Raw genomic sequence first — 15450 nt, 5'->3', positions numbered from 1 at the left:
TTTTTCGTCTTGCGAAGCAACCCTATTAGCGGCTTAGCGCTATTAGCGGTTTAGCGGCTATTAAAGGCTTAGCGGCTATTAAAGGCTTAGCGGATTAGCGGCTAAAAGGCTATTAGCGGCTTAGCGGCTTAGAAAAAGGGGGGGAGCGAAAAAAAATCGGAACACTCGCAAGACGTTTTCGTCTTGCAAAGCAAGCCCATAGGGAAAATCGTCTTGCGAAGCAGTTCAAAAACGGAAAACCCTTTCGTCTAGGGGTTTTCCGTCTTGCGAGGCATTCATCTTGCGGGGCACCACTGTACTGGAATTTGAACTGAAACCAAAGCTTTGCATATGCTTAGGATTTGTAGCAACAACTGCGACAAACATCCATGTGTTTAGGAAAACATATACAGAACATGCAGAATAAGTAAAGAAATCATACCAAACTTGGATCAATAAAAATAAGAGCTTCCCCCTCTCCCCTCACAAAATAGATGAAAGCACCAATAGCAGTATGCTTTCCTCTACAGCTCTCATCAAAAGACTCGGTGCTTCAGATCTTAAACTTGTTGCTGTATACTGGAGCACAAAGCATTGCCAAATGAAAATGAGTGAGTTTATATTCAGTAGATTTCTCAGTGCTGTTCAGCTCTAACCACTAGTAAAGACAACTTCAATCATCATGCATTTTCTATCACTTTCACATAAAAAGGTAAAGGTACCCCTGCCCATACGGGCCAGTCTTGACAGACTCTAGGGTTGTGCGCCCATCTCACTTAAGAGGCCGGGGGCCAGCGCTGTCCAGAGACACTTCCGGGTCACGTGGCCAGCGTGACAAAGCTGCATCTGGCGAGCCAGCACAGCACACAGAAACGCCGTTTACTTTCCCGCCAGTAAGCGGTCCCTATTTATCTACTTGCACCCGGGGGTGCTTTCGAACTGCTAGGTTGGCAGGGGCTGGGACCGAACAACGGGAGCGCACCCTGCCGCGGGGATTCGAACCGCGACCTTTCAATCGGCAAGCCCTAGGCATTGAGGCTTTTACCCACAGCGCCACCCGCGTCCCATCATTTCCACATAGGTAAAAGGTAAAGGACGCCTGGACAGTTAAGTCCAGCCAAAGGCAACTATGGGGTGCGGCGCTCATCTTTCTTTTCAGGCTGAGGGAGCCAGCGTTCATCCACAGACAGCTTTTCCGCGTCATATGGCCAGCATGGTCAAAACCCCTTCTGGCGCAACGGAACACCGTGACAGAAACCAGAGCACACGGAAACACCGTTTACCTTCCCGCCCCAGCGGTACCTATTTATCTACTCACAATATTATGCTTTCGAACTTCTAGGTTGGCAGAAGCTGGGACAGAGCGACAGGAGCTCACCCCATCACACGGATTCGAACCACTGACCTTTGGATTGGCACACCAAAGAGGTTCAGTGGTTTAGACCACAGCACCACCTGTGTACCCCCCACCACTTCCACATAAGACAAAGCATGCATGCAAGTTGGGAATTAATCCCAAGTTTAAAAATAAATAAATCATGAAGAGCATCAATTCATCTATTCATCTACCAAGTTCATGAATCTATTTAACATAGATTAAATGTTTAATGGACCAACTTTGACATAGGTCTTTTCAGGTCTTTCTTTCAGCTGGAACTCACTGGAACTCAGTTCCGGTCCCTCTCAGGTGGGTGCAATTGGCATTATAAGAAAACAAGGGAGGCATTCATGGTGAGTTCCAGCACCTCTTTTTCTAGGAAAATAGTACTGGGTGTTTTCATATCAAACCAGCAAATGGAGACTTTTTCATATAAGAGATGAGCTTGCTACTGAATTTGTTTTTCCTGAGGAAAAAGGAGAACTCAAGTTCTCCTTTATAGATATCCATTTCAAGTGCTTCTCAGCACCTTATAGCAGGCTGCAGCTCTTCTGCTATCTCTCCCTGATCATTGGCCTTCCTGGCTGTGGATGACTGTGGAGCTGGGGTCCAACAACACCTGGAAGGCCACAGGTTTCTAATTCCTTCAAGATAAATTACTTGCCTCTGTGGACTAATACCTAGAAGCTCCTAAGTTCCTTCCGTTATGCCGAAATGCAAAGAGACCTGCCACATGCAACTGAGGGAAGGTGCTACTGTATTTAAAAAGTGAAAATACTCACCACTGAACAAACAGAGCAATAATAAGAGGAAGTAATGGTTAAGTGAAGTGACTTGCTTGAGTTGCTCTCACAACTTGGTATTACATTTTCCCTCTTGCAGAACCACTACCACCAGATTCATACTTTTCATATTAATGGGAGGTATTACCAAAAAGTACATTCTACAGCACATTAGAGAACGCAGCCAAAAGACAGATTTCCTGGCTAACAACATACACCAATTATAGCTAATGATAGCTAAGGCATGTGTACATATGGCATTTTGCATACTAATACATCTACTTCAATCATGTGCTAGAAATCAGCAGCATTAGCTATTATGACAGCCATTTTTCATTTCAGATTCCTACTGCCTTACTACTTAGCCACTCTGGGAATATAAATTTAATGCCGAAGTTGTAGAATATAAGGGATGGAAAATAAGCTTGATTCTTCAACCTGTAAGATCCTATCTCCGTTAATAGTTTTGAAGTTAAGAACCTATTTTGTATGCCGTTTTTGCATATTTTGACCACTCTGATTTGGAATCCAAGTGATGTCATCTTATATTAGGTGGAAGAGATTGTCTTCTAGAAGGCACCTGTAATGCTAAACCAGACAATGGCAAAGAGAAGATTGTAGCTGCTTTGTTCCTCCTGTGTTGCCATTGCTGCACTGAAGTGAAATAAACTGGGGTTTCCTCAGGAACTCGCCCATTCATGCTAAGCCATGGTTTGGTTTGGCTTAGCTTTACATATGAACCAGCTCATAGTCATGGGGGCTGATTGCTATAACACTAAACCAACAAACAAGGGGTCCCATGTCTTCAAGAGTGCAATTAACTTAAAGGCATATTGAGTACTTTCATCTTGTCTGCATTCAATCTGCTCAACTGAAAAGCATTTTGGGGAAGTGACTGCATATTATCTAGCAAGCCCATCAGTCCTAATAATTATGCTGCTGATGCTACTGTAAACAGTCTTGAGAAAGTTTGCCAAGAAAAAGCAGATGATTCAGTGATAGAATAGGGGTGGGGGGCAATGGAAGACTGCGTACCTCTAACCAGAAAGAAAATCATAAAGTGAAAAAAGTATTAACTATAAAGGAATGAATTACGTTGGGGGGCTTGCCATATGCTTTAATACCAAGCTAAATTACTCCAAAGTGATGTGCTCTATGGCAACACAAAGACAACCTTTTTATATGTGCTTTGGCACCAGTTCCAGCATCACCACTCAACAATGGTGATACAAGATTTACAATACTAAAATCAGCATAGAAGCACAACTTGCAGCTCAGCTTAAACAATAACAAATGCACAAATTAATGGTTGCATATGCACTTCATGGTACCTCGAAAACCAATGTCTTACAATGCATGGGCAAAATCTTTGCCCCTCTCAGCTTATGCATGATCCGTGCATAAAAAACAAAACATGATCCATGCATAAAAAACAAAACATGATCCGTGGACTTAGCATTTACACCCCAAACAGAGATAGTGGATTGTTTTGCACCCAACAAACCCTGATCAGTAAGCCAAGAGCAAACACTGGCTAGAGTTCATGGTTTGTTGGGCACAAAACAATGCCCATCCCTCATTTCGGGTGGAAATGCTAAGCCAGGGATCATGCTTTGTTTCCTTCCCAATGTCAGTGGGGAGGAGGAAAAGAGCCCTTTTAGGCACATACATAGTAAACAGCTAACAAAAGGTTTACTGTGGTGTGTCAATGGTGCCACTGTCGTTGACAGTGACGGGATGGTCTTTGGATTTTCTTTGGCCATCACAAGGTGCATTACATGGTTATATTGGCAAATCTATAGCTTACGTCTCGATACAAGTCAAGTGTCAAAGTCTTACTTGTAATCAACAGATTTTAGGAGTATCCACACAGTATCAAGAGTGCCACCAAGAGAATGCTCAGATCAAGCCAGCCTGAGGCTAATTATACAGACTCTGCTTCTGAGATGGTTGTACTTGCAGTTCCAGAAAACGCCACAAAACCCTGAACAGGTTCAGAGAAGATACAGCAATTCCAAAAAGACAAAGGACTGCCTACTAGGGAAAATCGTGTTATCCGAACCTGATGTTGCCCCAAAGGAAGCAGATGTGGATACTGTTTTACCCCACGAAAAGGGATGGGAATCTTGATACTATTAATGAAGTAGCAGTTGTCTAGCAAATGTGACATGGAAAATATTACATTTCTATTTACAACTGAAGTTACAGGGACTAGCACACAAATATATGCCCATTGATTTTTAATTCCAGTAGTGCGAACTATTCTATTCTAACCTTAATAGAAAATAAGGTTTGCATACATGAATTCAATCTCTAGATCATGGGATTTCAGCAGATGCAAGTAAGATCTGCAACCAAATTCTGCACAGTCCGTCACTGGCATTCAGAATTCCAACCACTGCATTCCATCCTCTCCCACCCCCACTGGAGTTTGTCAACATTCTATGCTCACTGAGCATGCTCAGTCCGCACTGGGCTGTTCTGGACATTCTCCTTAAGGCTTTTCTAAAGATGCACTTCTGCAAACTTTGAAGTTCCAGAGACTGCTAATACCTCCCTCTTGTTGCTTGGGCAGTGCCATTTTGACTGCATGAGCACTAGAACTCACAGCTTGAACAATGAAGTGGAAATTACATATTAGGTTTCCAGTATTTAAGAATTTTACAAACTAAAAGCCTTCAGCAAGATTCTTCTTCCCTTTTGCCAATGCCTTCAACTATGGTAGGATTTACTGTCTAACCCTATGCCCAGCTGGGGTTTTGCAACTTAAGTAACTCTGCCTGCTTTGGTGTAATTAATACAGTGTTTCATTTCCTCACAATGACTTCCCCAAGAGAAGTACCATACAGTGGTACCTCAGGTTAAGTACTTAATTCGTTCCGGAGGTCCGTACTTAACCTGAAACTGTTCTTAACCTGAAGCACCACTTTAGCTAATGGGGCCTCCCGCTGCTGCTGCGCTGCCGGAGCCCAATTTCTGTTCTTATCCTGAAGCAAAGTTCTTAACCTGAAGCACTATTTCTGGGTTAGCGGAGTGTGTAACCTGAAGCGTATGTAACCTGAAGCGTATGTAACCCGAGGTACCACTGTATTTTCCCATGTATAGGATGATGCTTTTTGCTAAATAAAAATAAATAGGCAAAAATTGGGTGTCGTGTTATACACGGATAGTGAATGCAGAGAAGGGATGTGCGATTAATAGCCTGCTGGCGATTGGTGGCTGTGGCAAGGCGGGCAGGTGATTGGCGGCTGTGGCAAGTGGGTGGCTGGGCTGCTGGTGGCGGTGAACTGGCAGACAATTGGCTGCAGCGAGGTGTGCGATCAGCAGTGGTGGGCAGGCGGGTGAGTGATTGGCGGAAGTGACCTCCCCACCCCACCCCAAAAAGCTAAACAACTTGATTTCTTAATTTTGGGTTTAAAAAAGGGGGGTCATCTTATACACGGGGGTGTCTTATACATGGAAAAATATGGTATTCAAAGAAAAATCCTCACAAAACATCCTCCAACAGTAACAGGGTTACTAGACATCAGCTCAGTGTTTTTTTCAAAGTCTGCTAATACTGGGTTGGGGAGGGCAAAAAGTAAAGATACACATGGAAGGGGGGCCAAGTTAACCATCAGCTCTGCCGGTGAAAGTTCAGAACACCTTGAATACAGTGGTGCAATTACCTCGGGTTAAGAACTTAATTCGTTCCAGAGGTCCATTCTTAACCTGAAACTGTTCTTAATCTGAAGCATCACTTTAGCTAATGGGGCCTCCTGCTGCCACCGCGCCACCGCTGCACGATTTCTGTTCTCATCCTGAAGCAAAGTTCTTAACCCGAGGTAAGATTTCTGGGTTAGCAGAGTCTGTAACCTGAAGCGTATGTAACCCAAGGTACCACTGTACATCCTAAAGCTGCAAGTATATATGGCATGAGGCATTATCACCTGCGCTAAAGGAAGAGCAAGGCATAAGACTATCTAAAGCCATACAGAGCAGCATCATTACAAGAGAACAAACAGCTCCTTTTCTCTATCAAGTTGGAAGATAGAGGTAGAAAGAAAGTTGTCCCAGAGATCCAATATAGGCAACCCTCTCTTATCTTTTAGGGAGTTGGACAACATAGGAAGGCAAGCAGCACAGGGCTCATGATCTTATCTTTGCACTACCATCCCTCCAAGATGCCCTGTATCCATTTGGACTCATTCTATATTTAAAGAATCACTGCCATGCATGAATATTTTGGGAATTTGTGTTATTCTCCTATAAGGTCACACATCTTGCAAGTTCCTTTACTTAGTAAGAAGAGTGGATCTGGTTCTTGTAAATGAGTCACATTTTAGAAAGAGAGAGAGAGTCTGATCTGCCTACTTAAGATGTCCTATGGGTTTGCAGATGCTACCACAGTAACTATAGCAACTGCTGGTTTGAATAGTTTGCGTTAAATGTTTAAAGTGCAATCTTTCAACTTTTTCCACCATGTTATCTGCTCTAAGTATAAAATGTGTAACCTTTAGTGCTGTAGCTTTCCCTCAAACATGAAGACCACTTATGTAATGCCAAGCCATCTTAATCAAGCAGGTGGTTACCACTCAACAAAGATTGGCCTTTGTACCAGAGGGCTGGAAAACAGCAAATGTAACACTAGTTTTTAAAGATTAGGGGACCAGAATCCAGGAAGGTGCAGGTCAATTTGCTTAATATCTTTTTCGGGTAGATTGGGGACTATGTTCAAGATAACATGAATTGTGGTATAGCCAAGCCTACACAAGAATTAGTCTTAACGAAAAAGAATCAACATGGCTTCTCCAAAGGCAAGTCCTGTCTTATGAACATTTTAGCATTTGTGGGGAGTGTGTCAGGCATATGGACAGGTGTGAGACAGTGGACATCATATACTTAAATGTTCAAATAGCTTCTGAGAGAACCTCTCAAAGGCTCCTGAAAAAACTTAGCATTCATAGGATAAGAGAACAAGTCCTCCTATGGATTGATAACTCGTATCTCAAGTTAGGGTTAGCAGCAAAGTGACTCAAGTTTGCAAACACCAAATTATTCAGAGTGGCAGCAGAAAGGGATTCAAGGGCTCCTTTCGGAGCTCTCGGCAAACTGAGTGAATTGGGCAATAAATTGGCAGGTATTGTAGAATGCATTGACTTATTATATCATACCTGACATCTTAACTGTGTCTTCAATGTTCCATTATGACTGACAGTTAGCATTACTAAATGCACAATGCATCGAATGATTTCAATCCTGTTTTGGATGGCCCAGCTTTTATGATATTGGCAGTCACTGCAATAGCTTTTAGAAATTCAGAACAAGCCAGTCCTGGAGTTCTACACATCGGATTTCCATTGAGAAGAATGCAAATCAGATCTATAGCCCCGTAATCTAGCCAACATGGCACAGCATGAGAGAAGATCTTCCTACAGTTTGGCCTGAAAGACATATCCCCCCCCCCCATTAAGAATGTAAAAAGAGCCTTCTGGATCAGGCCAGTGGCTCATCTCACCCAGCTGCATCATGTTGTCCCAGTGGCCAACCAGATGCCTGTGGGAAGCTGGCAAGCAGGATCTGAGTGCAAAAGCCTTCTTCCCTCCTGTGGTTTCCTGCAATTTGCTTATAACTTTCAACCATGGAGGCAGAGCATAGCCATTATGGGTAGGTAATAGCCAACAATAGCCTAATCCTTCATGGATTTGTCTAATCCTCTTTTAAAGCCATCCAAGTTGGTGGCCATCACTGCCTCCTGTGGGAGCAAATTCCAAAGTTTAACTATGTGCTGCGTTGTTGTTTTTTTGTCTGTTCCCCTATCTACTTTCTCCACACCAGGCATAATTTTATATACCTCTATCATATCACTTCTTAATTGCCTTTCCTCTAAACTAAAATGCCCAAATGCTGCCATCTCTCCTCATAGGGGAGCTGTTCCACACCCTTGATCAGTTTTCTCACTCAGTTAAGTCAGAGCACTTTGAAGATTGTCGGGTGCTTGCATGTCCTCACATTTTCAGGGCTAAACCCAAAGTTAGTCAACACGTAGACTGACTGGGGTTTTATGGGAGAGCAGCGGGTAAGTCACTAAGTACTCTAAGGCCTTGGTCTCGAACAGCAGGGACAGTCTATGCTTTACATGCAGGACTCCCTGATCCTGAATGGGGTAACTGTGCCCCTGAAGGACCAGGTGTGCAGCCTGGGAGTCATTCTGGACTCACAGCTGTCCATGGAGGCGCAGGTTAATTCTGTGTCCAGGGCAGCTGTTTACCAGCTCCATCTGGTACGCAGGCTAAGACCCTACCTGCCCGCGGACTGTCTAGACAGAGTGGTGAATGCTCTGGTTATCTCCCGCTTGGACTACTGCAATGCGCTCTATGTGGGGCTACTTTTGAAGGTGACTTGGAAACTGCAATTAATCCAGAATGCAGCAGCTAGACTGGCGACTGGGAGTGGCCGCCGAGACCATATAACACTGGTCCTGAAAGATCTTCATTGGCTCCCAGTACGTTTCCGAGCACAAAAGTCCACTGAGGTCCAGCTCCAAGGGCCTTCTGGCGGTTCCCTCGCTGTGAGAAGTGAAGTTACAGGGAACCAGGCAGAGGGCCTTCTCGGTAGTGGTGCCTGCCCTGTGGAACGGCCTCCCAGCAGATGTCAAGGCAATAAATAACTATTTTACTTTTAAAAGACAACTGAAGGCGGCCCTGTGTTTTAATGTCTGATGCTGTATTGTTTTTAATATTCGGTTGGAAGCCACCCAGAGTGGCTGCAGAAACTCAGCCAGATGGGCGGGGTATAAATAAATTATTATTATTAATTATTATACATAACATTTCACTATAGATGGCTCCATTCTCCATTCCAACCCCAGATGGGGCTGGCAAGAGGCCTTAAAAGGGCTTAAGACATAGCATTACTGGGAGAGGTCCACCCCATTCTCCAGCATTACAAACCTGGGGCCACATAAAACCCTCAAACCAAAGCAAAGAGCCAACCTAAAAGTTAGGTCTACCTACACTTATGTTACAAATGAATTCTAACCTTTTTCATTCTTATATTCAAGTTTGAAGCCAAGGCTGTTTTCATAGCCTCCTAAAAATAAAAGTCTATTAGTGATGCTGTCAGCATCTGAAATTAATGGGCTTGGAACAAAAGATTATCTATCTTGTAATGCCCAGCTGTATTCTGAGGAAAGCATCCTTACCCTGAAACTCTTCTTCTTGCTCAAAATGGAAAGTCAATATTGTTTTGGCCTTGCGCCAATCTGCACTTGCATGATCTGCATATCTATCAGGCTAGGTGCTCCATGAGCTAGTAGTAGCTGCTGGTGAAAGCTCAGAAGCTTCTTTTAAGCACTCACTGCTCAAGTGTTGGAGTGTGTGGGGGTAAATTACAAATTACTTTTGCTCCAAGCCATTTGGTCAAGCATTTCTAAGCAGAAAAGTTAGCTCTACCCCCAAGAAATTATAGCATGAAAATGTGATCATACCAGTGCTAGTAAAATATATATATATTAAAAAGGGCAAAAACTCATTAACTAGCAACAATAGCACTATATTTTTAAGAAGTTGCTGTTTTTTGTTTTTGAAAATGAAGGCAAAGAAGAGTTTTCTATTATTTATTTATTATTATTATTATTATTATTATTATTATTATTATGTTCTTACTCATGGGGAAAGCTGCTTGTATTATTATTATTATTATTATTATTATTATTATGTTCTTACTCATGGGGAAAGCTGCTTGTTAGAAACACTATTCACAGAAAGCTTTTTCATTCCCAGACAAGAAATTCCACAGATGTTCACTACGATATGAAACAGGATCGTGGGGATTATAAAAATGTTGCAATCAGTTCTTAGCAAAGGCAGAAGAGACTCTGCTCTACCCACTTTCCAAGTAGCAATTTTCTGTGCCAAATGGGATGAGTGAGAGGACTCCTCTCCACCCAAGATACTCTGCACAGGTTCCAAGGAAGCTGTAGACAAACACAGAACACAGTTATGTACTATTCAAAGCCTACACACACAAATGGCGAATGTATTCCTATAACTCCTAGCATTTACCATATTTTTCACTTTATAGGACGCACTTTTTCCCTTCTAAAAAGTAAGGGAAAATGTGTGTGCATCCTATGGAGCGAATGCAGGCTGCGCGGCTAAGCCCAAAGCCAGAACAGGGAGACGGAGCGCTGCACAGCGCTCTGTCTCGCTGTTCTAGCTTGGGGTTAGCTGCTCAAAGCCTCTGCAGGGCAGTGGGGTGCCTACACCCCCTGCCCGGCAGAGGCTAGAAAGGCTGTCCCCGAAGCCAGAACAGCAAGAGGCTATCCCAGAAGCCAGATTCCTCTTGCTGTTCTGGCTTCTGGGGTTCAGAATTTTTTTCTTCTTGTTTCCTCCCCCCCAAACTAGGTGCATTTTATCGTCCGGTGTGTCCTATAGAGCGAAAAATACAGTACTTTCCCTTATGCCCAGGACTAGACAAAGGTGCAGGAATCTAACAATACCTACAAAAGGTATAGAATCTGTAGGGGTGGGGAGACGAGCCATAACATATTTGCCCAAGGTTGGCATCTAAAAATATAAAAAGCTCAAACTGGCTTAGGAATTTGAAATATATTTTTCCAGCATTGCCTATAACGCTTTGGTCATTTAAAAGAACCGTCATTCCAAGACACGCACTTACAAAATAAGAGTACTTAAAACCGTATTTTCTTTTCTTCTACATGTTTAGTTAAGAGCATGTTTCTGCAATTTCTTTAATTCTAAACATACTCTGGTTTTTCTTCAGATTTTACACTTTTCACACTTTAATTCTACACTTGTGGTTTCAATGTATTCAGTATGACTTCAACATTAGTATCTTACAAAAGCTGCTCAGTCTGGTAGAGTTTAAAAAGAAGTTAAAGCTATGAGGGAGACAACCTAACGATTGCTAATCTTTATTAATGACTTTTAAATTCCTTTTTCAAATTAATTTACCTTATCTTTTACAAGTCTAGCCCTATGGCCCCATTCTTAGCAGATCAGGCTGCTTCTAAGTTAACACATGTTCCAAGTAGTCTATTAAGTTATGTATTTAGAAGTACTGCATCTAGAAAAATTATTTTGCCACTGCAAGACTTGAAGTTAAAAAACATGGTGAAAACTCTGCACTAAAAGTTACAGTTCAACATATCCTGCAGCTTCTCAACCTACAAGACAAATCTGTTACAATTATTTTAATGTCAAAGTCATCAACCCATGGCACTGACTACCTCAATCAATAGAAAACAAGTCTGATTACATTATCAATTATTCTGAGATAACCCCTGAACTTGCCTTCATCTCTTGAAGATGTAAACAAATCAGAGGTTAAAAGAGAACTGAAGAGTCAACAACCCATCTCTCTCATTTATCATAAGGCGGACGCCACAGGCGATGCATGGCTTTCACAGTTCCACAAGCCCAAGCCTAGATTGCTACCAAAGAGTCTGTGGCTCAGAAGTGTGAAATTATTTCTTGTATACAAAAGAGGTTCTTGGGTGATGAGTCCTAGGACAGTGACCGAAGATGGACACATTTGTGTAAATATACCCACATGCAATGCTCTGATGCTGTGCTTGGTTTTCATATTTTAAGACAAAGTTTCCACATAGAATCACTCTTCCTTGGATGAAAAGCTTTAGTTAAAACGATCTTCACTTGCTGTTGGGGAAATATGAAGATGGAGAGCCATTACACAGTTTAGCACAACTTCCAATATATCTAGATGCCAAGAATAAGTCTGAGAAATGAGAAGTCTAGTAACTCTGCTTCAGGATACTTGTTAGCCAACTTCCCCCTAACACAGATACGTTTCCCAAGAAAGATAGTATTATGCTGTTTCTGGATAAAGAGGATGATTAGTCACCAAACCACAAACCTTACCTCAAGAAGCAGCATAGCACCACTGCAAGAGAACAGAGGAAATAGCTATGAAAGTTATCATTAACATCTTAAAGTTGCATACAAACCTGCACTTGTGCAAAGGGCAATGCCTGTGCAGTGGTGGATATTTCCCATATATGTACAACAATGCATTTGCAAAACAATTCTCAACAACACAAGTGTATTTGCAAAACAATGCACTTTTCAAGAAAGAGAGGGGAAGTGTGTAGGCAGCAGAGAGGATTTGGAAGTAGCTAGGTTTGAAGATCAAAAGGCAGCCCGATTTAGCTTCTGGTAAAAGCTGCCAATATAGGCACACAAGTTCAGTGGGAGAAATTCACGGTCAGTTTGTTTTAAGTAACTGCAGTAACTGAAAGTAACAAGACAGCAAAGGTTTCTGTCTAAGCAAAGTAGGGAGAGTCAGCAAATTGCAAATATCAGAAGTTCACAGAACTTAGTGCAGATTGTGCTCCTCCCCCCCCCTTCCCCAAGCTCAAGGGCAGTTTGCAGCAGCACCTTGAACAGAAAACCTTGCAGGTCTCGTCTGAACACACTTGCATAACTGAAGTATCACCACTTTAACCAGGTGAACACAACCCTAACAAGGTAAGACATTACACATGTTTTTTACTTGACAAGTCAACACCCCTTTCCCTGTTTAAAGGCTTTTATACATAGTGCAATCCAAGCTTCAAGCATCTTAAGTCCTACTACAAAGTACATCCTAGAACAGCCAACATTGAAACCAGACATGCGTAGCCATCAGAACTAGTTATTTTCAAAGCTTGCTCATAAATATTTGGCTGAAGTCACAAGGTCCTATCATTGCCAATATTCAAGCTGATATGCTACAACTCTGCCAAAAGCCAGTAGCCAAGTCTCACATTTCTGTTCTCCTTGATCTGATCAGATCAACATAGCACAGGTAGAAGCGCCGCTACCAAGAGAGAAGCAGAACACTGCAGTACTCCAAGGCAGCAGCATGCCTCTAGCTTCCTTACCGTAGCAGTGTTTTATCTCAGACATCATTAATCGTCCTGCCTCCCAGCTACACAATACCGATTATGGGGGGGGGGGGAGAGATGGTTTGCTGTGCATGTATAACAGATCCCAGCACTTCTGCAGCCTGACATATTTTTTTACCACTACTCAGCAAAATGCATCCAACCTGGACAGCAGCAAAGCCATTAGCCCAGTGGCAAAACACACACAGCTCCTACCATTAATCTAACGCTGCCCAACTGTCAACCATCCCCAAGACGCACTTAAATAAGAGTAGCGTTTGTTAGCAGATTCCCACCCCCAAGCCCATTTCAGGGCAAGAAGTACAATCACTAGCACAGTGAATATAAGAACGGTATTGCTTTGAGGTCCATTTAGTCGCCACAGCAAATAGCGATAGCAGCTACCAAGTACTGGGATGCCCATAGCCCTATACACAAGGTTGTGTGTGCATGCGACAGAGAAAGGTGCACAAAGAGAAAAGAATATAAGGCAGGGTGTACGGCACACCCATGGCTTTTGCCACCCCAAGGGCAGTACACCTCTGAACTCAAGTGCCCAAGGGCACATTCCTACCCCACAGGCGGAGAAGCACACAGCCTACCCCACAGGTGAAGACATTTCATCTTTCCCCTTTCTAACTACACTAGCCAGTCCCCTTCCTCACTAGAAGCTACTGGCAGGAATCCCCTATAAAACAGAGAAAGGGGGTGGGAGAGATGGGTGGATTAAAAAGAGAAAGTGTGCATATGTGGGGGGGGGGGGTTGCAAGTACGTGCTCCCTTTCAGAACTGCCAAATGGGGAGGTAGATAGAGCTATGGGGAAGGTACTGATCCGGAGTATGGGAAGCGAGGGGGCACAGAGAGAGAGGCCCCGCATTGACAGGAGGAGGAGGAAGGAGGAGGAGAGGGGTGGAGGGAGGAGGCGGAGGTTGCGGCGGAGACGAAGGGGCCTCCGCCGGGCCAGCAAAGCAACCACCCCCCGCCCTAGGAAGCGCCGGCTCTTACCGAGTGGTTCACCCCCCACATGAGGACGCTGAGCAGCGGGTCGCTGGCCCGGAAGAGCTTGACTTTCTGGGCCACGAAATGCTTCTTCTTGGTCTTGGTCTTGCTGGCCATAACGGACACGATGTTGCCCGGGGCCGCCATGGGAGACGCCGAGGAAGCAGACGCGAGAGGAGCAGGGCAGAGAAGGAGGGACGGCGATGCTCCCGCCGCCGACACAGGAGGAGGTGGAGCAGGGACCGGCAGGGCCGGGAGGAGAGACGGAGCGCGGCTGTGGCTAGCGCGGTTGCGGCAGGAGGGAAGCGGCGGGCTCGTCCCTGGCGCTGCTGCTGCTGGTGCCGCAGCTGCTGCTGCTGCTGCTACCGCCGCGAGACGCTGCCAAGCGCATCCTGGCCGGGCCGCCTGCGCCGCCGCCGCTCGCTGAAATGGCCCCGCGCGCCGCCTCCGCCTCCTCAGGCCACGCCCTCTACCCTCCTACGGGGGGGAAGGCCGCCGCCGCCACTGCCTCCAGCCCACTCCTTTGGCCCCGCCCACAGAGGCATCGCGCTCCCAGCGGCGGAGTTGCGAGGCGAGGTTGCGGCCGAGCCAAGGCTTCTTGCCTACTAAGGAGCATGCGCGGCACTTCTGGGCATGCGCGGCGGCCGAATGTGAAGCCGCCTTTCCCCCTTTTTCACCAACTCCTTTTCCCCCTTTTGCCCGACGCCTCGTTCCGAGCGTTCTTCTACTAACTTCAGACAAGTTGGTTGGATTGTAGGTGGCGGGACATTGACTGGTTAAAGTCTCTCCTGACGAGCAATGGAAAACCGGTGTTGGTTGGTGGGTTCTCCCGGTTTTTAAATTGTTCTGAAGACACGTTTTGCTGTTGTAAACTGCTTTCGAGATTTTTTTTTCATGGGAGATAGGTCTGGGTCCGGGGAAATGATCGAATAAATGGTCTTCTTCTTCTCGTCCCGATTATCACATCAAGTAGATTGGACAAATGTAATTTTAAGTTGTTTGAAAACTGTTTTCAATATTGTGTTATAATATGTTTACCAGATTTTTTTTCAATGAATCCGGGGACACTTTTCTTTTTCTTTTTTTTTTTGAAGCTGAGTAGCAACAGGGAGTCAGTAGTGGGGATGGTGAGGCAAAAGACCCTGGGCCCAAGCACACATGCATATTGTATAAAGGTGCAAAGCCCTTCTTTTGCACCCTGTGAAACCTAAATGCGCAGAGTTTTTAAAAAACTGGGCAATGGCCGCCCGCCCGCAACTTCCGAGCCTCCCCCAATCAGTCAAAACAAAGGGGGAAGGGGGCAGGAGATCTATACCGCCGGACATTCCCGGTTCCCCTTCGACAGTGGTGGCGGTAGCGGCAGCCTCAGCAGCCTGGAGCCAGCCTGGTAGTGCAGTTGGCTCTGGCTGGCTTCAGGAGCTGC

At 44.6% G+C, this 15450-nt stretch overlaps 1 protein-coding gene across 6 annotated transcripts in view; it reads right to left on the bottom strand.

Moving 5' to 3' along the window:
• The window catches only part of PIP4K2A (phosphatidylinositol-5-phosphate 4-kinase type 2 alpha), a 181618-nt gene that overhangs the window by 47093 nt on the left and 119075 nt on the right, over positions 1 to 15450 (bottom strand). The window contains exon 1 of one of the 6 annotated variants that reach the window (XM_083467566.1): positions 14034 to 14651. The exons of the other annotated variants lie outside the window; for them this stretch is intronic. Coding sequence (XP_083323692.1) covers positions 14034 to 14174 — 141 coding nt within the window. The 5' untranslated portion in view covers positions 14175 to 14651. Of the gene's footprint in view, positions 1 to 14033; positions 14652 to 15450 lie in introns of those variants that run through there. 6 annotated transcript variants of the gene reach the window in all.

This window comes from Podarcis liolepis (genome assembly GCF_965112155.1).
Source record: "Podarcis liolepis genome assembly, chromosome: 12".
NCBI lineage: Eukaryota > Metazoa > Chordata > Lepidosauria > Squamata > Lacertidae > Podarcis > Podarcis liolepis.
The sequence above is the reverse complement of the archived record's forward strand: the minus strand, read 5'-3'. Positions and strand labels throughout refer to the sequence as shown.